The sequence below is a fragment of the Perognathus longimembris genome, chromosome 7 (assembly GCF_023159225.1).
Source record: "Perognathus longimembris pacificus isolate PPM17 chromosome 7, ASM2315922v1, whole genome shotgun sequence".
NCBI classification, from domain to species: domain Eukaryota; kingdom Metazoa; phylum Chordata; class Mammalia; order Rodentia; family Heteromyidae; genus Perognathus; species Perognathus longimembris.
In genome coordinates this window covers 25,303,639-25,329,479 of record NC_063167.1, presented here as the reverse complement: position 1 = coordinate 25,329,479, position 25,841 = coordinate 25,303,639, and the positions used below count along the sequence as shown (strand labels likewise).

General features: G+C 40.2%; 1 protein-coding gene across 9 annotated transcripts in view; it reads right to left on the bottom strand.

Moving 5' to 3' along the window:
- The window catches only part of Macf1 (microtubule actin crosslinking factor 1), a 357,403-nt gene that overhangs the window by 229,687 nt on the left and 101,875 nt on the right, over window positions 1-25,841 (bottom strand). The window contains exon 1 of one of the 9 annotated variants that reach the window (XM_048350959.1): window positions 11,132-11,697. The exons of 7 other annotated variants lie outside the window; for them this stretch is intronic. In XM_048350959.1, the coding sequence (XP_048206916.1) occupies window positions 11,132-11,240 (109 nt within the window). In that variant the 5' untranslated portion in view covers window positions 11,241-11,697. Of the gene's footprint in view, window positions 1-1,942; window positions 2,535-11,131; window positions 11,698-25,841 lie in introns of those variants that run through there. One more of the 9 variants, XM_048350961.1, reaches the window with a different exon arrangement.

Sequence of the window (25,841 nt, the reverse complement as noted above, 5' to 3'; positions counted from 1 at the left end):
GAGGGGGAATTGGGAGAAAATGACAAAAGAGGTGACAACTGTTCAAAAAGACATGTACCTATTACCTGACTGATGTAACTGAAACTCCTCTGTGTATCACCTTTGCAATTCAAAAAGCAATTCCACCAGGTGCTGGTTGCTTATGCCTATAGTCTTATCTACTTGGGAGGCTGAGATCTGAGGTTGGAAGCCAGCCCTGGTAGAAAAGACTCTCACCTTCAATTAACAACCCAAAATGATGGCAGTAGAACTGTAGCTCAAGTGGTACAGCCTAAGTCTTTAGTAAAAAGCTAAGGGACAGCATCCAGGCTCTGAGTTCAAGCCCCAGTCATCACCAAAATAATTAATGAATTAAAACAAAGAAACTTCAAGCTATGCTGGTGGCTCATGCCTATAATCCTAGCTACTTAGAAGGCTGAGTGAGATTTGAGGACCACAGTTCAAAGCCCTCCTAGGCGGGAATATCTGTGAGACTCTTATCTCTACAGAAAAAGTCAGAAGTGGCTCTGTGGAAGCTCAGGGACAGCACCCAGGCCCCAGAATCCACACCAAAAAATAAATAGATACATAAAAATAAATAACCTTCCTTATACTTCCCAGTAGCTGACCAAAAAAAAAAAAAAAAGAGCACTGGGGCCCCACAGTCATATCTCTGAACACTTTCGGATGCAGATGATCTTTCTGATTCCACAGAGGAAATTACAATGATACAAGAAATAAAAAGCTAGGCAAGGCAGCAACAGACTAAGACTACCCTTCCTTGTGTCCAGAAAGGAAAAAAAGCACTTCCGTATTTGGCAGCATTAAGAACCTAAGCAACATCAGAAATACAGCTTTGCTCCTCTAGATTTCTTCTGAGGCTCAAACCACCGGCAATTCCTACGTTAGGAGAGAGCTGTCTAATCTGAGTCAAAATTTTGTTCTCCAAAGTATAAAACTTTGACTCCAAAGTATGAAGTCAAAAGATATTAGATTATTAATCCACTGGTTCCCAAATTTAGATGTCACAGACCAACAGACATTCCAAAACAGAACATTAGAAGTTGAACGTGTTATCATTTTTTATATTGCTAAAGATATCTAGAAACTATCATCTAATAACAATGCTTTCATACAATAAAGGTTATTTTACATTTTTTAAGTAGGAAGGCCAATTTCAGATAAAGAACAATTGTTTAAGTGATTTTTAGCTTAATAAAAACACACATTTCTCTCTTTTTCCTCTTCTTGGAGAAGATGGATGAATTGATGCCTGAAGCCAAAACCAATGAATGGGCACATCCTATGGAGTAGACTACAATTTGACAACCAGGAAATCTATTGCCAAAAAGGTTAAGTCACTTGCTCAGTTACAGAACATTATTTAAATAAATCTTCCTCTCTTATCAAGGAAGATTTAATTTAAGGACTCTCTCCCCAGCCTCTAACTTTTCAGTAGGTGCCTGTCCTAAGACTGTCTTCAAGTCTTTTTTCTTTTCACCACAACTGGCAGGAAAAAAAAAAAAAGCAATAGTCCCCAAAGAGGAAACCTAGGCCATGACTCCTCCCTTCCACCGCTACCACCCAACCCAGCCTGCTCAGAGGTAGACTAACTAACCAACCAACTTCTGCTAAAAATACACCCTGGACTTTCAACACTATACAAGAGTAACTTAAAAGTAGCTTCCTGACACAAGCAGAAGCATGAGCATGAATTCAGCTTCTATAAAAATAACTCCCACACCCAAAGCTTGGGCTCTTAACTGGCAGTCACTACAAGAGAAAGAAGTTCCCCAGGAAGTGGGGAACCCTGGTCCATTCCACACCACATTTTAACAAGCTCACATGTTGTAATGCCTACAGGGCTTCAAAGACTGTGCATTCCTATGAGTCAAAAACAAAACAAAGCAAGGGTTATTTAGGATCCTCAGGCCCAGGCAAGGGAAAACCTTCACATACTAACCCATGCAGCACATGCGGCAAACCAGGCGGGCGTTGAACTCGTGTTCATCTTGGTAACAGGGCCACATGGCGCCCAGAGTCTGCTGGCCTCACCTAAAAGGAAGGGGTCCCAAAGAGTCGCTAGATAGTGGCTGAAACTGCAGCTTCTCAAAGAGTCTATGAGGTGAACAGAAACACAGCGAAGGGCTGTGAGCGATGAACAGAGTAGAATAGAGAAGTGGCTCCACCCACAACTTCCTACTGACCTCCTCTTCCCATGAGGTCAGAGAGCAAGCTCCTCCCTGGAGCGCTTTCAAAATTTAGGTTCAGGTCTTCAGGCAGAGAGCACACCATTCACAAATGGCATCAACTCAAGTTTCCAGATGAGCAAAGCTGGGAGGTTCACTTGCAAAATTCCAGTCAAGGTAATAATAAGCAGACAGATGCTAGTTTGGGGGTTATTCTCCATTTGAAGAACAGACGCTTGTATCAATCTTAGTTGTAGAAGAACTAGTGAACTAAAAAGCTTTACTGCCAAGTCAAGAACAGTGCATCCATTGCCCAACAACCTGCTCCTCAGGCTTGCCTTTTGTCAGGCAGAGGTACACCTAAAGTGTTAGCCAACTGAGGTCTTGCCATGCTGTCCACTGACAAGACATTTCTAGATTCAAAAGGAGATTCATTTCCCCACATTTACAGTTTCCCAAAAGTAAGAGTCACAATCTCTCTCCAAAGGTTCTATCTGGTCTACAAAGCTGCCCAGCACCCCAGCCAGCCTCACACACAAATTAGTTCAACAGATTTCATCAGCTTCAAAAATACTGTTTGCTGACTGCTCCATTCTTTCCCCTCATCCAGTCAGAAAATGACATCTCAAAACCTCCTTCCTTTTCCCAGACCCTCCCATTTTGTCTTTACAGTCAGTACACTTAACTCAACTGTGTCAGAAATCCCTTTATCCATCAGTGGAAGACTGCTTGCTTGTTTGTCCAACTTGTTTTCCGAGTCTTGGCTAATTGTACCAGACACTGGAATGTTGAAGAAACACAATGAACGGCTTTTTCCATTCAAAAGGCCCAAGCTATCTATTGCTTCTTCACAGTTCTGACCCAAACAGGGGACAGAAGAGCAAAGCCTCTGCCTCTGTGGATGTCAGGATACATGCTCTAGTCCTGCTCCCCACCACTGAAACAGGCCCAGCTGCCGATAAGGGCCTAATCACTGGCCCTCTGCCCTAGCTCTCTAAATAGAATGACTTCTTTAGGCTAATACTGATGTCAATCCTGTTCCTGAAAGGGGGGTAGGAGTGGGAGGAGGGGAGAGAAACAACTTGAAAAGCAAGGTTCCTGGGATTAACCCAAAAGACTCTAAGAGAAAAAAATGTAAACAAGAGCTTGTCTACCTAGACACTCAGTTTAGCAAACTCTGTGACCTTCTCAGTCACCTGACAACTTCCTTCAGTCACACTGGGCATTGCTTCTGCCTACTAACTGCTGCTAATAATCCCGTTCCTGCTTACTAAGAAAGTCAGCCTCACAGCTCACTTTATCTATCTTTATCTAAGCTCTTGCTTACCCTAGTAACCAGTGATAGTGGTCCACAGTGTGTCTACCCCATTAGACACCCCTTAGCCTTGGAAAGGAAAGGTCCTCTCTACCTAGAAGATACCTGCCCTAGTAAAAAGAATGCATAAGAAATAGAAAAAACAAAAGAGGACATTTCTGAATTCATACTTAGTAACCTTCTTCTTTTGACAGACTGAATTTCACTGAGTTTAAGAACTTTTTTTCTCCATACCCCAATTTCTAACACAAAATCATCTAAGTTAAAATGAACTGAGCATCTACCATAACCATTCACAGATAATGTGTTAACAGCTTTAAGTACAATTCAACTTCATCGAAACTCAACAATTCTTTAAAAGATATTAATGTTTCCATTCTAGCAACAAAATATGCTATGAAATAAAAAGTTAAGCAATTTGATCAAAATTACACATTTACTTATCCAGTTTCAAAGTTGTGCTTTTTATTATATCCTATTGCCTCTAAGAGAAATCTAAATCTGAATAAACAATCTGGCAACAGGATACTATATCCCTTCCCCAAAATATTCTTAGCTAGGTTAAGAACTAAAACTTCCCAACTATTGCTGACTAGAGATTTAGAGCATAGCCCTCCAAATGAATACATGAAACAACTTCTAGAAATAAAAAGTAAGTTTGCAGTCTCTAAAAATCAATGTAATCATTACTAGTACAGTTTAGGAAAGTGAACAAACATTGCCATCTCTTCACTTCCCTGGCAGCCACGCTGAACCTACTTTCCAAGAAGCCACTGAGGATTCACACAAGGCCTTTCCTTGTGTTCCCAGTAGATTCTGGTTTTCAAAACAGAAGCTACTACTGACAGAAGACAGGACTAGGAATAGGACAGCCAGTTCTAAATTCTCCAGAAGAAATGGGCTGGTATAGTGATTATATAGACCATTCTCATCATTTCACTGGGTCCAGGTAGGAAAAGGCTACTACCACTCATCTTAAAAAGGTTGAGTGGAGGGAAAAAGTCTAATCCAGTATTTCCACATGTAGCTGGAAGTTACCTGAGAAATGATAGCTGTTGGCTTTCTTACAGTATTACAGATAATTGAAGTTATATATTTAATTTCATTCCTAAAATGCCTAAACCACCCACTATTACAAATATAAAGCAACCAGACACCAGTGGCTCATGCCTGTACTACTAGCTAATCAGAAGGCTAAGATTGAGGATCATGGTTCAAAGTTAGCCCAGGCAGGAAAGTCAATGATTCTCCTATCTCAAATAAACTACCAAAAAAGCTAGAAGTAAAGCTGTGGTGGAGCTCTAGCCTTGAGCAAAAAAGCTCGGGGGGGAGGGGTGGGGGGAGAAAAGCTCAGAGCTCAGGGCAGCACCCAAGCCCTGAGTTCAAGCATCAGAACCAGAAATAAAATAATAATAATAATAATAATAAAGAATATAAAACAAATGCAGGTATTATTCTTCTATGAGACAGAAATTAATAATATATCACTAACTTTTTAATATATTCCCTCACTGATTTCTGTTACAATTCTAATTCACTATAACATTGTACTTTATCCCAGTAGCCCACAGGAAGGTACTGTGTCTTCAATGATATTTTTCATGAAAATGTATACCAATTATAGAAAAATTATATAGTCCTTAATATGTGCAGAATGTATTCTAAGAACTCACCCATGAACAGCTTGGTGTGGTAATGTATGCCTATAACCTCAGCAGTTAAGAGTCTGAGGCAAGAAAATTGGAATTTGAAACAAGACTAGGCTACACAGTGAAACTAACATTAAAAGGAACAAGACTCCACACTACATTGTAAACCCATTTTACAGATGAGAAAACAGAAGCTAAAGCTGGGTGCTATTGGTTCATGTCTGTAAGCCTAGCTACTCAGGAGGCTGAGATCTGAAGATCAAGGTTCAAAGCTAGCCCAAGCAGGAAAGTCTGTGAGACAAATCTTATCTCCAATTGAGCACTAGCTAGCTTTGAGCAAAAGAGCTAAGTTCAAGCCCATGGTGTGTGTGTGGGGGGGGGGGGGGGAAGGGAGACAGTTAAAAATGGTTCTAACCATAAAATAATAACAATAATAAGTACAAGTTATGTTAAACAAAAATAGAGTTTGACTCCAGGTAGTAAACTTTCTCTCACCATAATTCTAAACTACCTTCAAGTATAAACCAGGCTATTGCAGCAACTGGAATCATAGAAACTTAAAAGAGATAGACTGGACATTTGAAGTCCATAGGAATTAAGTAACCTTTCCAACCTTACATAGTAGTAAGAAAAAGAGTCAGAAGTCTACATCTTCTGATGCTAAGGTTGATAGTCTTTCTACCAAAAAAAGGGATTAGAGGATGGAATAGAAAAAGGAAGATTAAAACATCTAATACTGACCAGGGTCACACCTGTAATTCTAGCTACTCATGAGGCTGAGATCTGAGCACTGAGGTTCAAAATCAGCTAGGCAGACAAATCCAAGAGAATCACATCTCCAAGTAACCAGCAAGAAGCCAAAACTGGAGGTGTGATGTAAGTGATAAAGCATTAGCTAGAGTGAAAACACAAGGCCTTGATTTCAAACCCCAGTACTAGCACAATATGTAAATAAATAATAAATAAATGATAAATCTACTGCTGTAGTAATTTGAACAAAGATAAATAACTTCTAGCTCATTTTGAATTGATTTATAGTTTTATATGACCCAACACAGTGATGGAATTGCCAGAGTCATTTATGATGCAATATCAGGTCACACTTTACATGGTCGAGACTAAGAACATTTTGGCTGGTCCTCCTAGAGAAATGTTGGAAATTGGAAGAACCATAAGAGATAAGATTTTCAAAGCTTTCATTTCACAAATTAAGGAAAATTTATCCTTTTATAAATACAGAAAAAATTCAAATATTTCTTGCAAAATTATCAGATACACTTGAGTAGTTTTATAGCTAAGAAACAATGTATTTCTTCTATACAAAAATAAAATAATGTAGTACTTTTCATTAATACTTATTCATTTAAACAATATACACTATCCACAATAGGCCACACATAAAATGAAGTTAAGCCCTCTAAATATACATGGCTCCTGCTACAGCTTATGCCTAGTTAATTCTTTTATTTGTTTAATCAAATAATAATGACCAATACCAAGTGTCTCAGACACTTGAGATGCTAGGATGAATAAGAGTCCCTATTCTCAAAGGTCTTAGTCTAACATAGTCTACTTAGTGTGGAAAGAGAAGCTGAGCAAGATGGTAATATAGGTTTGAAGAAGTCGTACCAAGAGTGCTATAGGATCATAAGGAGGCACACTTTTGCTCTAGTCCAGAAAGACTTTCCAGAGTCAAAGGGCAATTAACTGCTTACCTCAAAGACAAACACAAGCAGCCCAGTCGAAAAGAGGATGTAGACATTTTTGGCAGAAATCTACGGGTGTTTGTTGGCAAAGACAGGAAATGAAGCTCATGAACCAAGCAGAGGACAGATCATAGAAACCCCTTTGTATGTCATGATAAAGAGCTTGTCCTTTCTTCAAACAGTAGCAAACTCTCTGGATTTTAAAAAAGAGAATGACAGAGACAACCTTCTGTCATAGAAAGATCATTCTGGCTACAGTTAGAAGACAAGATGGGAGGGAAAGGAAGTTATTTCAACAGCCATAAAGCAAAGAAAATCTCAAAAGACTCAAATATAGTAGGAAATTTTAAGGATGAGATTACTATATGAACGCAGGCTTTTTTTTTTTTCTTTGCCAGTCCTGGGGCTTGAACTCAAGGCCTGAGCACTGTCCCTGAGCTTCTTTTTGCTCAAGGCTAGCACTCTACCACTTTGAGCCACAGCGCCACTTCCAGCTTTTTCTGTGTATGTGGTGCTGAGGAATCGAACCCAGTGCTTCATGCACACTAGGCAAGCACTCTACCACTAGGCCACACTCCCAACCCCTCGACAGGCTTTTAAAATTTTTTAATTTTTTTTTGGGGGGGGCCAGTCCTGGGCTTGGACTCAGGGCCTGAGCACTGTCCCTGGTTTCTTTTTTGCTCAAGGCTAGCACTCTGCCACTTGAGCCACAGCGCCACTTCTGGCCATTTTCTGTATATGTGGTGCTGGGGAATCGAACCCAGGGCCTCATGTATATGAGGCAAGTACTCTTGCCACTAGGCCATATCCCCAGCCCCTAAAATTTTTTAATATTTAAAATTGTAAATACCAGTCAAAGTTATCCTATGGTTTCAGTAAAAACTGCTATGATTTTCTACATCTTGTTCACATTTGCTAGAGATGGTGACTTGGGAATGTGATGGTAAAACCCACATACTTGAATCATATAACCTGATTTCATCAATCACTACCAGTGACTACTTTACCTTTCTGCACACACATGCCAAACCACATTTTCAAAGTAAAACAGTTAACTGTTAAAGTAATACAGTTAACTGTCCAAAGGGAGTACAAGAACACAGTTATAAAATCACACATCATAATGTCAACTATTTATAAGCTATCCTGATGCCTAGAGAAGGGAGCAGACTTGATCTTTGCTGGGCAGAATTTAGATAAAGAGGTATAAGTTGGGTTGGGAATATGGCCTAGTGGTAAAGTGCTTGCCTCGTATACTTGAAGCCCTGGGTTCGATTCCTCAGCACCACATATATAGAAAAGGTCAGAAGTGGTGCTGTGGCTCAAGTTGGCAGAGTGCTAGCTAGCCTTGAGCAAAAAGAAGTCAGGGACAGTGTTCAGGCCCTGAGTCCAAGGCCCAGGACTGGCCAAAAAAAAAAGAGGTATAAATTATAGATAAGCAACTTTCAGCTTAAAAAAGAATTTCTCTTAGACTGAAGGTATGACTTAAGAGAGTATAAAGCCCCAAGTTCATTCAAGCCCCTGTACCAAGCCCCCCACACACACACCTTCTTCTGTTGCCAACACAACCAACTGTCCATAGGCTATATAAGCTATAATCATACCTTCAAGCAAAATGCTGACTTTTGACAGAGTAGTACTAAGTAGGAAGAAGGACCCATTAGTGTGTAAGGACCCTTCCAATTCTAAAAGCAAAACAGAATATGTTGCAACCTTTAAGGGAAAACATAGGTTTTTAAAAAATTTACACATAAACTGGACATCAGTGGCTCACCCTTGAAATCTTAAGATACTTAGGAGGCTAAGGTCTGAGGATCATGGTTTGAAGTCAGCTAGTTGGGAAAGTCTATGAGACTCTTATCTATAATTAACACCCTCTTAAAAAAACACAAAAACAGAAATGGTAAAGCACTAGCCTTGAGCAAAAAAGCTCAGGGATAGTACCCAGACCCTGAGTTCAAGTCCCAGGTACACACACACACACACACACACACACACACACACACAGACACACACACACACACACACACACACACACACACACACACAGAGGATTTATTAGAACCCCGTATCTCAAAAGTGTAGCACTAAAACTTTAAAGATTATCTAGTCCACCAATATTCAACTGTCATAACATTCTGACAAATTATATACTGAATTGAATAAATAGAAGACACCAAAACTCAATGGTGTAAGTCAATTTTATTTATTCAAATTATTAGGTACAAGACCTATGTTCTGTGTGTCCCAACTAAAACAACAACAACAAAAAAAAAAAAAAAAAAGCTAGGTGCCTTTGACCTGTAAGCCTAATACTCAGGAAGCTGAGATCTGAGGAAAGTACAAGAGACTTTTATCTCCACTAAACTACCAAAAAGCTGGAAGTAGAGCCGTGGCTTAAGTGGTAGAGTACTGGCTTTGAGCAAAAAGAAACTCTAGGACAGCAACCCTGAGTTCCAGTCCCAGGACTGGCACCAAAAGAAAATAACAACAAAAAGACCAGAAGACAAAAAGAAAAAAGATTTTTAAAAAATCAGAAGAGATCATTTTCATGTTTTAAATTATGTATGTATTTGTGAGTAGTACAAATACATATGCAGAGATGGTAGAGTAATTTTATTCTAGTCATGTCCAATTTGGCATGTTGCAATAGTTTATCTTTTTTTTTCATAAAAATTAATAGGTGAGGGGACTGGCAAAAACAAACAAAAATATTAATAGATGAAATACATTTCCAAGTTGAAATTAAAATACAAATAACTTCAGAATCTTTTGGCATCCCTGATTTCTAACCAAAAGCAACTGCTCTAATTTTACAGATAAGTGGAACATAGTGCATTTCTAACAAACCTATTAAGTATCAGAGTAAAAATTATTTCAAATAATAAAAAGCACTTACATTTTCCCTTTTATTTCAAGTATTTCATTGTTGTTTATAAAGTTAATATTTCTATAACATAAAATAAAAGCACTTAAAATACAGGCAATGGTTTTTAAATTCTATAGAAAATTCTATACTGAAGATAAAATTTTAAGCTATTCTAAACCAATTACGGGTTTAGAAATATCAAGAGCCTCTATCAAAATATTTCTTTTCTTGTTTCATATAAGAAATAATAAGACCAAAACACTCAAGCTTGCCTATCTCTTTCTTTCTAAGCTCAAATACAGGAAAGGAGTACCTTTTTAAACACACCGCTATACCAGCAAACATATTTCAAAATTCCTATGTCTGTTCCCACTGACAGTCACACTCTGCAACCAGCACATTTAGTCAAAAGCTTTTCTAGGACTTACTGGAAGGGGCAGTGGGAAATGACTGGACCTAATACTAATTCTGTCAAGCATTCATGAACTTTTAATAGAAAATTAAGTAATAAATCATCAAGTCCATCTTAATTTGTAAGGGACAAAGATACAAGTTACTAGATACTTTGGCATGAAGGTGGTCAGTTGATCACTGAGACCCAATGGTGTACACAAGCAAAGTCAGATCTTACTAATTCTCAGCTATGGTAATTTAGAATCAGCTCAACCTGAAGCTGATTCCCATATTGGACAGTTAGAAGTCAATGAAATAAAACATAACTGATAGCAATATGTGATGCAAAGAGTTCTAATGGCATTAATTTTTATTTTTGTTAATTAGCATAATGTGATTCTCTAGGAAACAGAACAATTGATATCTTAGTATTGAACAGGATGGTTTGGGTATGCAGAACTAAACTATGTAGTTCTCCCAGAGGAGAACAGTATCAATCTATGAGAACACAAAGACCCCAGTGTTTTGGGATTCACCTTAGCAGGATATCAATTGACTCTTTCCTTCTGTCTTTCTTACCAAAAATATACCAAATCCAAGAACTTCTTCAATTCCACTAGTTGTCTCACATGTATATTTGGGGAATAGTGACAGACTTCCTGTATGTTCCATTAAAGACAAGGATCCAAAAATCCACTTTGAGATTGAAAAAGTAAAGAAAGAAGGGCCCTATTCTCTGAGGAAGGACATTAAGCAGCACAGGAGTCACTTCCCTCCAGCTCTGAACTCAGACATCACCTCATCTAACCAGCACCCTGCTGCCAGACAGCCTTATGGAACAAGGAGGAGTCTGGGTCCCCAAGTAACTCAGGGCTACCCCGTTTAATCAGTACAGCCAAACACATTCTTAACTCTGACAGCGCCCAGCTGAAAAGCACAGTATCCCTTTAAGGAAAGCAAGTAGGAAGATCTCTGTTTGCCCTCAACCCTCAAAGCCCCACAGCAGAGCAAAGACCACTGGCACCAGTTACCTGCTTTGCTGCTGGCACATCTCTTCCAATACAGAACACCGACAATTCCAAGAATATGAGTCAAAATAAAGAGAGTTGGTGGCAAATAAGATGAATCTAAAAGAGGCATTTCCAGGCCTGTCCTTTCTCTTCCCTTGAGTCAGCCACAAGCCCAGCTCAGAGCTGCCTCTGGATGCCTTTCTCCTGAGGTTACTGCTGTCCCGTACAATCAGTTCAGAGGCACAGGCGGTAGCTTAGAGTTGTCAGAAACTTCCTGGTAGCTTCTCCTCCATCTCGTCTCTGACTGTTTTCAGCAAGCAGCTGGGGCTAAAACTGTACAGTGTTTCACAGACCAAACCCAGGAAACAACTGGCCAGCAGGGGAAGGGAAAGAGAAGGAGGAACGAGGAGAGTGAAAAGGAGTCTAAGCCAGTGTCAAGATGACTCAAACCTCTATCTTTGGCATCCTCCGTTGAGCTTAAACAAACAAACCTCAGACCCTTCTACAAGAAGGGAGAGGGTCAGAGGATGTCACACTTAACTTTCTGTTCCAGCCTCACTGGATGTAGCCAGAAGAAAAAAAAAAGTCACAGAAGCACTAAGAAAACTTGCTCGCAGGGAGGAGGCAAATTACACAAGGATGTACAAGTACCACAAGTACCCTGGCACTGCCAGAGGGGAACCCTTCCATAGTCACTTAGAAAGGACCCACACAGACAGGACCCACAGGAAACAAGCCTGGAAGCTTGGGGGCCAGAAAAGCAAACTGCTCTACACGTCCAGTTGGAGGGTGTTGGTTTGGGTTTGTTTTTTTTTTTTTTTGAGGGCAGAATATTTTGCCAGATGATTTCCACTAGCTACCCGTCAGGAATTCAGTCACAGCAGAAAACAATCACTCCACAAAACCAGAGCCTGGTCACTAATGAAAATGTGCCAAAGATGGTAAAGCAGCAACTGAAAAAATGTTCCCACTTCACCACGACACATTGGCTATAATGGCTCAAATTAAGAAAACTGGAACCTGGCACCAATGGTTCACAAGCATAATCCTAGCTACTCAGGTGGCTAAGATCTGAGGGCTGTATATACTTTGAAGTCAGCCCAGGCAGAAAAAGTCCATTAGACTCTTATCTCCAAAAAGCCTGAAATGGAGGTATGGCTCAAGAGCTAAAGTGCCAGCCTGTAGCAAAGAGCTAAGAGAATGAATGCCCAGGTCCTGAATTCAAGCCTGAGTACAGGAGCATGTGTGTGTGTCTGTGTGTGCGCACGCGTGCAGAGGAGGAAGAGGAAGGAGAGAGGAGAGAAGAAAGGAAGGGAGAGAGGAAGGACTGATAATGCCAACTCATAGCATCCAGAATAATGCAAGAGCAAATGGGAGGAAAACAATGACAACAAATAAAAACAATTCTTTCAAGGAACAATGTAAAATGTAAAATGTAAAAAGGAACAATGAGAGGGAGGAAATGTCCAGAACTCTTCTTGGTATAAAAATGTACTGAAATGTCTGCTGAAAGGAATAGCACTTAAAAGGAAAAATCTATGATATAGCTCACTAAAGACACAGCTGGAACTCTTGCTTATGAAACAGAGTACTTCAGTTAAAAAACAGGGATGGGGTAGTGGCCAATGCCTATAATCCCAGTCATTTAGGAAACTGAAATAGCAGGCCTTCAAGTTTGAGGGCAGCCTGGGCAATTTAGTAAGACCCTGTCTCAAAATAAAAAGTTGAAAAGGGACTGGAATATAGTTCACTGGTAGCCGCATTTGCCTAGGTTGTGTGAGGGTGTTCGGTTCTCAAAACTGAAAAAGAAAAGGAGCAGGGAGAGTTCTTTCATGAAATGGAGTGTTCATTCATTCAGTGAATTAAAAAACAGGGCTGGGGGGGCTGGGGATATAGCCTAGTGGCAAGAGTGCCTGCCTCGGATACACGAGGCCCTAGGTTCGATTCCCCAGCACCACATATACAGAAAACGGCCAGAAGCGGCGCTGTGGCTCAAGTGGCAGAGTGCTAGCCTTGAGCAAAAGGAAGCCAGGGACAGTGCTCAGGCCCTGAGTCCAAGGCTCAGGACTGGCAAAAAAAAAAAAACAGGGCTGGGAATGTGGCTTCATGGTAAAGTGCTTGCCTAGCATGCATGAAGTCCTGGGTTCGATTCCTCAGTACTACATAAACAGAAAAAGCCAGAAGTAGTGCTGTGGCTCAAGTGGTAGAGTGCTAGCCTTGAGCAAAAGAAGCTCAGGGACAGTGCCCAAGCCCTGAGTTCAAGCCCCAGGACTGACAAAAAGAAAGGAAAAGAAAAAATGCCTTATGTCTAATGCAAGACATGAGGACAAGGAAACGATTACAATACTCCTTTCCTGTGAAGAAGCAGAGAAGCCTCTGGGCTATGATGTCCAAAGATAGACTGGAAAGGAAACTTATTTATTAGTTTGCTACAATAAAGCACCTTCATATATGTTACTTCATTTAATCCCTATAAATATCTCAGAGGTTGGGCTGGGAATGTGGGAATGCTTGCCTAGCATACATGAAGCCCTGGATTCTATTACTCAGTACCACATAAACAGAAAAGGGGGAGGGAGGGGGAAGGAGGGGGAGAGAGAGGGAGGGGGAGGGAGGGGGAGAGGGAGGGAAGGGAGGGAGGGGGAGGGAGGGGGAGAGGGAAGGAGGGGGAGAGGGAGGGAGGGAGAGGGAGGGAGGGAAGGGGAGGGAGGGAGAGGGAGGGAGGGAAGGGGAGGGAGGGGGAGGGAGGGGAGGGAGGGGGAGAGGGAGGGAGGGGGAGGGGGAGGGAGGGAGAGGGAGGGATCTCAACGTCAACACATTACACAGCAATGCTGTCTTTGCCATTAATTCATACTGTTAATGTCATTTTTGCCTATTTTGCCTACCAAAGCCATTATAAAACTGTTATAATTAAAAAAGCATATACCATATCTGTTTCATTCAAAAATACCTGGAAAAAATTTAGGGAAAAGATCCAAAGCTCAACTATCAAGAAACATTCAGAATCTACCCTTATTACTAGAGAAGACAGTAAGAGATCAAAAGGAATTTAGACTGAAGATTTTCTTAAAATAGCATGTTATACTTGAAAATATCACTTCTGCAAATGATAGGTAAAGTGTATGAAGAGAGAAGGGGCAGAGGAACTGCACATGTGAAGATTAAATACATTTAGAAATACATTTCATTTAGAGAAATTAAGATGGATCTGTGTGCTGCTACTTACAGGAAGTGGTTAGAGAAGAGAATGACTAGTTTTCCTTTTAGAGATCATTTATTATGCAAAGAACAGGCCATTTAAAGTCATATTTATCAACCCCCAGGAAATCTCTTTCTAACAGCAAATAGGCAAACCAAACCACCAAAGAAGATGGGTTAGCTCAGAATTTCATTAAGACCTTAGACCTGCCTCACTTTGAGATTAATTCACCCACAGCAATTAAGATGGTCTCCCATACCTACTACCTGCAAGAAATCTCAAACTATGCAACACTCCAGAGCATCTTTAATGTTTGACCAAAGCAAGCCCAGAAGATATGCCGCATGTTTCATTTTTAAAGTGCCTTTGAGTTTTATTTATTTACTATTATCCATAAGACTCATAACTTCAGTAGACAAAGACCAAATTTTTAACATCTTCCATAATTAAAATATAGAAGGTAAAAAAAAATACTTACAAAGGGAAAGTATGTATGTGTGTATGTATATGTATAAGGGTGCATATATGTGTGTGTATGATTATAAATTTGGTAAAGAGAGAAGCATATGATTGATAGGATCTTGCACTTTGGATTTCTGTGAATGATATCAAAGCTTGATTCTAAAATTATTGTTATCTGTTTCCTCCCATGAGCACATAGCACCTAGCTGCTAACAGACAAAGGAGATAGGCTTCACAGAACTTATTTAAGAGATAGCCATGATTTGGCCCAAGGTTTAGAAATGTGGTACTGAGGAAGTAGAGCTGTGGTTCCAAGTGGCAGAGCACTGCCTTGAACAAAAAGCTCAAGGACAGCACGGAAGCCCTGAGTTCTAGCCCCATGACCAACAACAACAAAGAAAGAGGGAGGGAGGGAGGGAGGGAGGGAGGGAGGGAGAGGAAAGGGGTAGGAAAGGAAAGGAATAGAAAAGAAAAAGGAAGAACAAAAAGAACAAGAAAGGAAAAGTGGTATTGAGACCAGGATAAACATGCAAAGGCCCAGAGAATCTATCTACATGCCCAAGTATTGCTTAATACAATCAAATAAAACCTCCCAATAGTAAGTAGATACATTAGCATTATAGTAGCATGATAATTATAAGCCCAGTGAGCTGGGGTTCAAATCTAGACATATGTGTGTACATATGTATGTACACATATATACACATGTATGCGTATACACACATATATAATATATACTATATATTATATTGTACATTATAGCATGTATAATATATTATACATATTATATATTGTATATGTATATATTGTACATATTATATATCATTATATTGGGGGGTACCTGTCCCAGAGTTATATGAAGGATTGAATGACTTAGTGCATTTACTATCTGCCCAGTAACTACTGGCTATTTTCATTATTTGGAGAAGCAGCAAGGATCACTGACTATTACTTAGACTATACAAAGTCTCAGGAAACTGGTAATTTATTACATCAATAGCCTAACTAATCTAACTAATCCAGTCTCCCAGTTGTTGAACCTGCCCTCATTCATAGACTAATCTCCCTGCAACATACATGGTATATCTTAAATGTTCCATAAATGTTTATTTGTTTGTTTGTGGGTTGTGAGGCTTCAAATCAGGGCCTGGGAGTTGTCCCTGAGCTTTTGTGCTCAAGGCTAGTGTTCTACCATTTTGGAGCCACAGCTCTCCTTCTGGTTTTCTAGTGGTTGGTTGGAGATAAGAGTCTCACAAACTTTCCTGCCCAGACTGGCTTGGAACTGTGGTCTTCAGATCTCTGCCTCCTGAGTAGGTAGTATTACAGGCATAAGCCACTACCCATGCATGGCTCATAAATATTTATTTGTAAATTCATTCTAGAACTTTCAATCTCCTATCAGCACTTAAAATCGAAAACACTCTGGCTTTACTATATCTCCTTCATTTGTTCTTGAATAATTTTCGTTTCTACCTCATCAATTAACATACATTATTCATTTTTATATTTACATACATGCACACAATGTATCTTGTTCAAACTTAACCTGTCTATCCATCTCCCCTCTTCTAAAACAATTTCAATGGGTTTCACATCTGTTTTACTTTTGTGCATTTTTTTGCCAGTCCTGGGACTTGAACTCAGGGCCTGGGCACTATCCTTGAGCTTCTTTTTGCTCAAGGCTGGCACTCTAAAACTTGAGCCACAGCACCACTTCTGGATTTTTCTGCTTGTGGTACTGAGAAATCGAACCCAGGGCTTCATGCATGCTAGACAAGCAGTCTACCAGTAAGCCAGAGTACCAGCCCTGATTTATTTTTTTCTTTAGTGTATATTAATTATACCAAGGGGTTTCACTATGCTATTTCAGATACACATATGACAGTTTAATTAAAACTCTCTCAAAATCTCACTGTTGTGCACCAACTTAAAGCTAATACTTGCTAGGTGCTGGTGGCTCATACCTGTAATCCTAGCTACTCAGGAGGCTGAGATCCAAAGATTGCAGGTTCAGAGTTAGCCAGGGCAGGAAAAAGCCAAAGTGGTGCTGTGGCTCAAGGGCTAGAGCACTAGCTGTGAGCACAAAGAGGCTCAGGGACAGTGCCCAGGCCCTGAGTTCAAGTCTTGGAACCAGAAGGGGAAAAAAAGAAGCTAATACTTGAACAGAATTTTCCCTTGTCTTTCCCTCTACCCCAGTTAGAAATAGATTTCTCCTTCCCTTGATTTATACTTAATCTGTTTCTCATGCATGGTGTTTAGTACTTTATAATGTAGTGTTTTGTTTCATTTCAGTGGTACTGAGGTTTGAACTCAGGGCCTTGACACTTTCTAGTTAGGCACTCTACTGATGAACCATATCTCCAGCCTTTTCGGGACAAAGTCTCACAGCTTGCCAGGCAGGTGTTTAGACTGTAATTCCCTATTTTTCCATTCCTGTGATAATAGGGATAACAAGCAGGGGCCATCATATCCAGCTCCTGGTTGAGAAGAGGTCTCACAATCTATTAGTTCAGCCTGAAACCGCTATCTTTCTGATCTCAGCCTCCCAAGTAGCTAGGATTATAGGTGTGAGTCATCCTCACCTTGCTGAATACATATTTTTAGCCCCTCACTAGATTAAATTTTTGAAGCTAGATGAATGCCTGCGTGCCTTTGCTAAAGTCTTGGTTACTAAATGACCATTTGCAGGATGAGTGAGTACATAATTGCTGAAAAAGAGGGTCTAAGGAGTAGGTTACAAGGGCTTGGGGATATATAGATATATCTCAGTGGTAGAGATATGCAAACTCTGGGTGCCATCCCTAGCACTGCATAAATAAATAAATAAATCCATAAAAAGGAAATATATAGGGATATAAACTAAAAAGAGCGAAACTGAGTCCAGTAAACCACAAATAAAGAATGTTTATAATTTTTTCTGGGAATGTAACTATTTTGACCATCAAAATATACAGTAGAATACCTAGAAACATATCTGGAAAATCATTCATCTTGCAGCAGGACTAATATACAAGCCTAGTGGATAAAACAGACACAAACACACACACACATACACACACACACACACAGGCCAAATAACTTTAAAATAAACTTCTAAACTGGGCACTGGTGGCTCACAATTATAGTCCTAACTACTCAGGAGGCTGAGAGCTGAGGATTATGGTTCAAAGCCAGCCCGGCCAGGAAAGCCCAGGAGACTCTAATCTCTAATTAACCACCAGAAAATGGGAAGTGGCACTTGACTCAAACAGTGCCTAGGCCTGAGTTCAAGATCCAATTTACCTGAAAGTTTAAAGGGAAAGTGAAGTGAGAAAAACTGTCTTTTCTATCAAAGTGTGTTCTTTTTTTTTTTTTTTTTTTTTTTTTTTTTGGCCAGTCCTGGGGCTTGGACTCAGGGCCTGAGCACTGTCCCTGGCCACAGCGCCACTTCTGGCCGTTTTCTGTATATGTGGTGCTGGGGAATCGAACCCAGGGCCTCATGTATACGAGGCAGGCACTCTTGCCACTAGGCCATATCCCCAGCCCTCAAAGTGTGTTCTTAAGATAAAAGTTCTTGCTTTAAGCCAGGTACCAGTGGCTCATGCCTGTAATTTAGCTACTCAGGAAGCTAAGATCTAAGGATCCTGGTTCAAAGACATCCTGGGCAGGAAAGGCCATGAGACTCTTAACTCCAAAAAAAAACACCTAAAAACTGGAAGTGGAGCTGTGGCTCAAAGTGGCAGAACACTAGCCTTGAGCAAAAAAGCTCAGGGACAGTAGCTAGGTCTCAAGTTCAAGCTTCATGACTGACCCCCCCTCCCCACCATGCCCCGGCCACCACCAAAAAAATGCTGTCCTGGGACAGCATCTAAATTCTGAGTTCAAGCCCCATGAACAACAACAACAACAAAATTTCCATGGCTTGGCTCTTGTTTGGGGATAAAGAAGGGTTTTTCAAATGTAAGGGTTTTGTCTTACTTGGTTTTAAGATCAAATCAGAACTCCGACTGATCAAGAAATAGCAGAGGAAAAAAAAACAGCAGAGGGTGCTGTTAATCTTATTTCAAAGTCACCTTAAATACATTTTACCCTATTCAAACTAGTCAATCAGGAGCAGAATGTGAACTCCAGCTCAATCAATCTGAGCAAAGGGGCAGTGCCTGCTGTGTGAGTGATAGAGGAGCAGCCTACCTATACTCTATGTGCTTGTGTTCCAGAATTTTGCCTTGCTGAGACAATTCTTTATTTTTGTGTCTATTGTGGTAGACACCAATGGTTCTTGGAGAGCATTTTTTATAACAGTGACTGGAACATAAATAAAGGCTGCTTTTTCTTTGAGCTGGAGAGAAGATGATTTATAGTTCAGAAATTCTACCCTAGATCCAAACTGGTGGCCTTCTTGTCCAGCTCAACAATCTAAAGTGCAATGGTCTCCGCAAGAGTGTACAACCTTGAGAAGGGACTCCCCCCTCTTCCCCACCCCACCCCAATAAAAGGAACGCTAAAGAGCAAGGATAGAAAATACAGTGAAAGATGCTCTGGAATAACACTTATAACACTTGTGAATTTCACTTGGCGGGGGGCAGTCCTGAGGCTTGAACTCACAGCCTGGTTACTGTCCTTGAGCTTCTTTGTGCTCAAGGCTAGTTCTCTATCACATGAGGCACAGCAACCACTTCCAGTGTTTTCTGAGTAGTTTACTGGGAGATCAGTCTCAGGGACTTTCCTGCCTGGACTGGCTCTATATCACAAACCTCAGATCTCAGCTCCTGAGTAGCTAGGATTATAGGCATGAGCCATGGGCACCTGGCTGTAAAATTTACTCTTAAACTCAAGAGCTAGTAGTCTCTCTGCCCAAGACTATAAGATTAACATAATCTGGTAACCAAAGTTAATATTCAAATTCTGACTTTACAATCTCCATTAGTGTCTTAGAATCAATTAATCCCTTTAATCTTTAATTTTCTCATCTGTAGAATGGGGACAATAAGTACTACCGTAATGAGAAAATTTGTGGAATATTTGGCACACAGTAAGCATTAACTATTGAAAGACAATAAATATTAACCCATTGGTGTTAACTATTGCTCTTACGACTAGCAGCATCCGTGCTTATTAGTGGTCAATGCTAAGAGGAAAGTCAAGGTAAAGTATATGATATTTAACAGCTCTAAGCCATCAACTCAATGATAAGTGCAAGTAAACTTCAGAAGCATTGCTTCAGAAATAAAATGGTGACTACCTAGCCACATTACCGTTTTAAGTAATCTTTCTTCTCTGGAATTCTGACCATTTCTCCAACAAAATAATAAGACCCAGGTATTAATTCTTTCCCCTCAGGGAAACGCTGGTAGTCAACTTCTTAAATACACGAAGAAAAGGAAACAAGAAAAAGAAACCCTGTCTATAGACACTGCTCCTGAACCTTGCCAAGGATCATTACTTTTGTCCAGAAATATATCTCATTTACAGTGAGTGAACAGTACCCTGTACAATCTAAAAAAAATGTTTTTCCAAATAAAAAGGAAAAAACATTCTTAGTTGGAAATATCTTTAGTATGGACTGGCTAGGAGCAGTTTTCCTGAGACATCTTGAACATGGGAGAGTGTGAAAGGACATGAAGCTCTTCTATGGCTGCCCAGATGACAAAGTGGTTGTGAGGACCTCAACAATGAAATAATCTGGTGGGTTGTTATCTAGCAGAAGGTAGCCATATTCAAAGCTCAGAAGAAAACCAGCTGCTAGGAGCTCATGATTATAATCTCAGCTCCATGATGGCTATAGCTGCTACTGTAAAATCAGGAGACTATGCTTCAAGCCCAGCATAGGCATACACACAAGATCCCTTTTCTCAACCAAGAGCTGGACATGGTTGATGTGTACTAGTCATGTCAGCTAGTGAAAGACTGAGATAAGGATGCAGTTCCAAAACAGGCCAGGCAGAAAGGTCCAGAAAACCAAAGGTCCAGAAAACCACATTTCAACAGAAGTTGCATGTGGTGGTGTGAACCTGTAATCCTAGTTACAGCAGGCTGAAGGGGGAGAATTGCAATCCAAGCTTATGCCCAGGCAGGAATAAAGACCCTATCTTAGAAATAACTAATGCAAAAAACAAAACAAAACAAAAGTTGCAGATATGGCTCCACATGACTCAGTTCTCTAAGTTCAAACCCCAGTGCCACAAAAATAAATAAATAAATAAATAAATAAATAAATAAATAAATAAATAAATACAATACAATACGCTGAGTAGCCCAGGCCAATATGCCAACAATAGAAAAGCAAATTATCCATGGAAACCAGGCTTTGCACACAACAAATAGCCAATTTTAGACCTCTATAAGATAGTTTACTAGATCCTGGCAGCAACCCTAAAGGAAGAGAAGGAAGAATGGGCCACTTGATCACAAAGACAAAAAAAACCTTTAGAGATGGAAGCCTGGCTCAGTTAGTAGAGTGCCAAATGATGAGGAAAAGCATCAGGTACCAAGTTTGAATTAAGAAAGGAGTGACATTGTCCAAAGAAGTGTATTTATTACCTGACTTATAAAATGGTAGCCCCTTTGTACAACACCTTAATAATAACAATGAAATTATTTTTTAAACCAGAAGAAGATGACAAAGATAGATCTCCAACTTCTTTCCACATGCTGACCCCTGGAAGAACTATTATTTTAGTCTTTTTATTGGCAGAATCTACCACCAGGCTCTGCTTATTGTCTAATAAAACCTTCTGTCCTCATGTCCCCTGGCAAGGAGTCTAAAAACCAAAAGCAAACAAAATCAAATCAAACAGGAACCCTCCCTAGTAATGTCATCCCATGACTATGGAAACTCAGGAGAAGCCACTTACTATTTTTGTACTTCAGGTACTCATGGCATACAATGTACATAAAAAAAATCTGTTTCTTAGAATGGTTATAAAATTGAAATAAGGAATACTCATATTTGTAAATTACTTGAGCACATAATTAGATACTTAGTAATTTTCTTTCTTCAAAAACTGCCCCTTAAATCTTATTAATAAAACCAATTTTATCTTAGCCTTGGTGTTCATTCTTCACCTAGAATCTGGATGGTGATTCATTCTGACATGGTGATTCACATCTATAATCCTAGCATTTGTGAATAAATTAAGCTCACAAATTTGAGACCAGTCTGGGCAGCAGCATAACAAGACTAAATTACAAATATCTAGAATCTGAAATAATCTGTTGTTCTTCAAATACTTGGTAAGTTTATAAAGTTATTCTTTTTTTTTTGCCAGTCCTGGGGCTTGAACTCAGGGCCTGGGCACTACCCTAAATTTTTTCACTCAAAGCTACTGCTCTACCACTTTGAGCCACAGCTCCACTTCCAGGTTTTAGGTGGTTAATTGGAGAAAAGAGTCTCAAAGACTTTCCTTCCAGGGCTGGCTTTTGAACCCTGATCCTCAAATCTCAGCCTCGTGAGTTGCTAGGGTAGCAAGTATGAGCCAGGGTGGCAAGAGCCACCAGTACCCGGCCACCAAGTTCTTAATATAAGTTCACAATTTTTGTTCCTAGTACAGAGTGTGATCTGTGTGTGTGTGTGTGTGTGTATGTGTGTGTGTGTGAGAGAGAGAGAGAGAGAGAGAGAGAGAGAGAGAGAGAGAGAGAGAGAGAGAGAGAGAGAGAGAGAGAGAGAGAGAGAGAGAGAGAGAGTATAAGACAGTACTTAATATACAAAGATGCCCTGATAAGGACAAGGAATCTGACTGTCCTTCACACAATTAGTGACAGTTCCTGTCACTAAGAGCCTAATCTTCCAGTGACCCCTACTGGACAGACAGAGAAGACTTTTTTTTAATTTATTTTTGTCCAGGTTGTGGGGCTTGAACTCAGATCCTGGGTGCTGTCTCTGAGCGTTTTTGCTCAAGGCTAGTGCTCTACCACTTGAGCCACAGCATCACTTCCTGCTTTTGGTGGTTATTTATAGAAATAAGAGTCTCAGATCTCAGCCTTATAGAGATAAGGGTTTCAGATCTCAGCCTCCTGAATAGGTAGCATTACAGGCCTGAGCCACTGGCACCTGGCTAAAAAGACTAAATGTTATAGCCATGGGTTATTTTTATTCTAGTGATGTTCTACACCCAGGACATAGGAAGCCAATCCTTTCATAGGAACAGTGTCACCATGAAGGTACCTAGTCTAATGGCTGCCTCAACTGTGTTTGTGGATCCCAGTGTGTGTGGCTTTCTGATGAGTCCTGTGGAGGAAGGGGTAGAACAGAGAAGGCGTAGTCACTGGCACATAGCCTCTACCCACAATGCCCTGTGACTTTCCCATTCCTGAGCTGACACTCAGCACAACCCAGACTACCACCACCACCACCGCCGCCCCACCCCCCTCCAGTCAGGGCCACTGTGTGTGCCTATGAGTAATGCTTCCCCATTGCATCCTTCCAGCTGTCTCTGACTTAACAAGTCATAAAAGGAAATCTGGGTAGCAGTTTTCAGTTTTAAGGAGAACACATGGCTCATTCTGGAAGCAGAGATGGTTCCTCTCAATAGTTCCTTTCAGCTAGCATGCAGTGACCCAAGAATTGTAGAGGATTCCCTCTAACAGCAGCCAGGTGGCAATGAAGAAACAGACAAAGGCAGAAGTAGCAAGGAGGATAATAAATGTTTTTCTCACTAAGATCTGCAGATTACAGCTTCTGCTTTGGAGAAAACCAAAAGGGATGGGCATGAGGCAGGACCCAACCTGGCCTGGAAGTCAGGGTTCATTCAATCACAGAACGCTTCATTAGCAACAACTGTGCTTAGTGGAGACTACAAAGCTGCCCCATTATCAGACCATATGCCAAAAAAACTTGTAAGGCAAAGCCCTGGTGTTGTCTATGTCTCTGAGGAAGGGAGCAGCCTCTAGTACTTGTCCACCCACCCTCAAGTGTCCACAATAAGATTGGGGACAAGGACAGCATCTGGCTTTACAGATCAGTGACTGGTACACTTGATCCTCAGCAATTTATACTCAGTGATATACACAGTAGTTAAAACTCCACTTTCTCCAAACAGCAATACCAGGAGTATTGATACCCTGAAATAATCTGTAGCCGCTAGCTCAAACATTCTAGAAATCACTGTAGAGAGCTATGGGGGGGGGGGGGGGAATGAAATAGATGTTTTACTTCAAAGATTCTTTAAGCAATAATAATTGATGAACTGTCAAATAGCAAACATTTAGTTAAATAGGACACAACTAGGTCTACACTCTATTGTTAGGTAAATAAATCCAACACCATCCCCAAAACTGTTTCAAGTTCTCTTGAATTCAGGGTCCTTTCAGTACAACTGCCTACACTTTTTTCTTACCTATAATCCATGGTTCTCTAATACTGGTATACCTTGCGAGAGTCTAGTCAGTTTTGACAGAACTGAGAATTTTGACACAATTCAGAATATACAAGCTTGTAATATAAACCTAACTATTAATGCCAAAAATATATTTACAAAATTTTCAATTTATAAAAATTTTAAATAAAGGTAGGCACCAGTGGTTCACATCTGTAATCCCAGTTACTCAGGAGCCTAAGAATTGAGGATCACGGTTCAAAGCCAACCTGAGCAGAAAAGTTTGTGAACCTCTTATCTTCAATTAACCACCAAAAAGCTGGAAGTAGTGCTGTGGCTCAAGAGTGTTAGCCTTGATTTAAAAAAAAAAAAAAAAAGTTTAGAGACAGTGCCCTGAATTCAAACCCTAGGACCCACAAACACTCACAGATAAATGAATGAATGAACAAATGAATGTCAAAAAGTACCCTCTGATTAACCTTAGATTAATCAAACTATCTAGTTAAGCATCTATCAGATTTTACTGATTCATTTGGCAATTTAAAAAAACTAAAGAATGAGGTTATAGTTCCAGTTTTGTCCCTAGCTTAATATACATAACCACATTGTATCTATCTACCCATTCATGAAACAAGCTGACATTCCAGACCTCTAAATTCTTTTCAAGCTCTAAAATCCCATGGTTCTATGAAATATTTATTTGCCTACATATTATGTTAACTATTATTGGCAACAACAAAAAAATACAAAGCCAGCCTTTAAACTGCCCCTTAAAATCTTCTACAGAAATAATATGCATGCAAGAAGTTTTTTTGTTTTTGTTTTTGCCAGTCCTGGGCCTTGGACTCAGGGCCTGAGCACCATCCCTGGCTTCTTCCCGCTCAAGGCTAACGCTCTGCCACCTGAGCCACAACGCCCCTTCTGGCCGTTTTCCATATATGTGGTGCTGGGGAATCGAACCAAGAGCTTCATGTGTAGGAGGCAAGCACTCTTGCCACTAGGCCATATTCCCAGCCCAAGAAGTTTTAATATAAGGCAATAATATACTTTGTCATGAGTTTGGCAAGACTACAGAACTCCGGAATGGAACTTTAGAAATTCAGTCAATGAGATGGTCATTTCCAGTTGGAGGAATTAGTAAAAGGCTTCATTGGATAAGCAACATAATCTGGGTCTGGAAGAATATCTATGATTTCAATAGTCTAAAAAGCAGACATTCAAGGAGAGATGGTGCAAGGAAGAGAATGGAAAAGAGAAAGTACAAATGCTACCCAGGAGATACAGACTGAGTAGATCTAGCTTCAAGGCTGCTAAGGCAAAAAGTCATGGAGATCACATCAAAAAACAGACTGTATGTACATGGTTGCAATGCTGTAGAGAGAGGCATAGGATGGACGATGTGGTTAAGGATAGCACTGATAAAAAAAAAAAAACCAAGAACCTTTCTGGGAAAAATAAAACAAAAATCAAAAAGGGCAGGGGGTGTGACTGGGACAGTAGAGCACCTACCTAGTAGCATGCCTGATTTCAAAACTTCAGTACCACCAAAATGAAACAAAACAGAACACGGATTTGTGCATGGGGAGGCTGGGGGGTGAAAAGTGAAAAGGTTCACTTCTAAATAATTTTAGTTAACTCTATTCCTTCCTGAAACCTCAAAAAAGTGCTGGTAAATAAATGCTACAGTCTTCAGAAACTTAGGCAAGTTTGATAAACCGGAGGGTAGATGAACAAATAATCACACATTTAAATTTCTTGGGTTCATTCCCAGCACTAC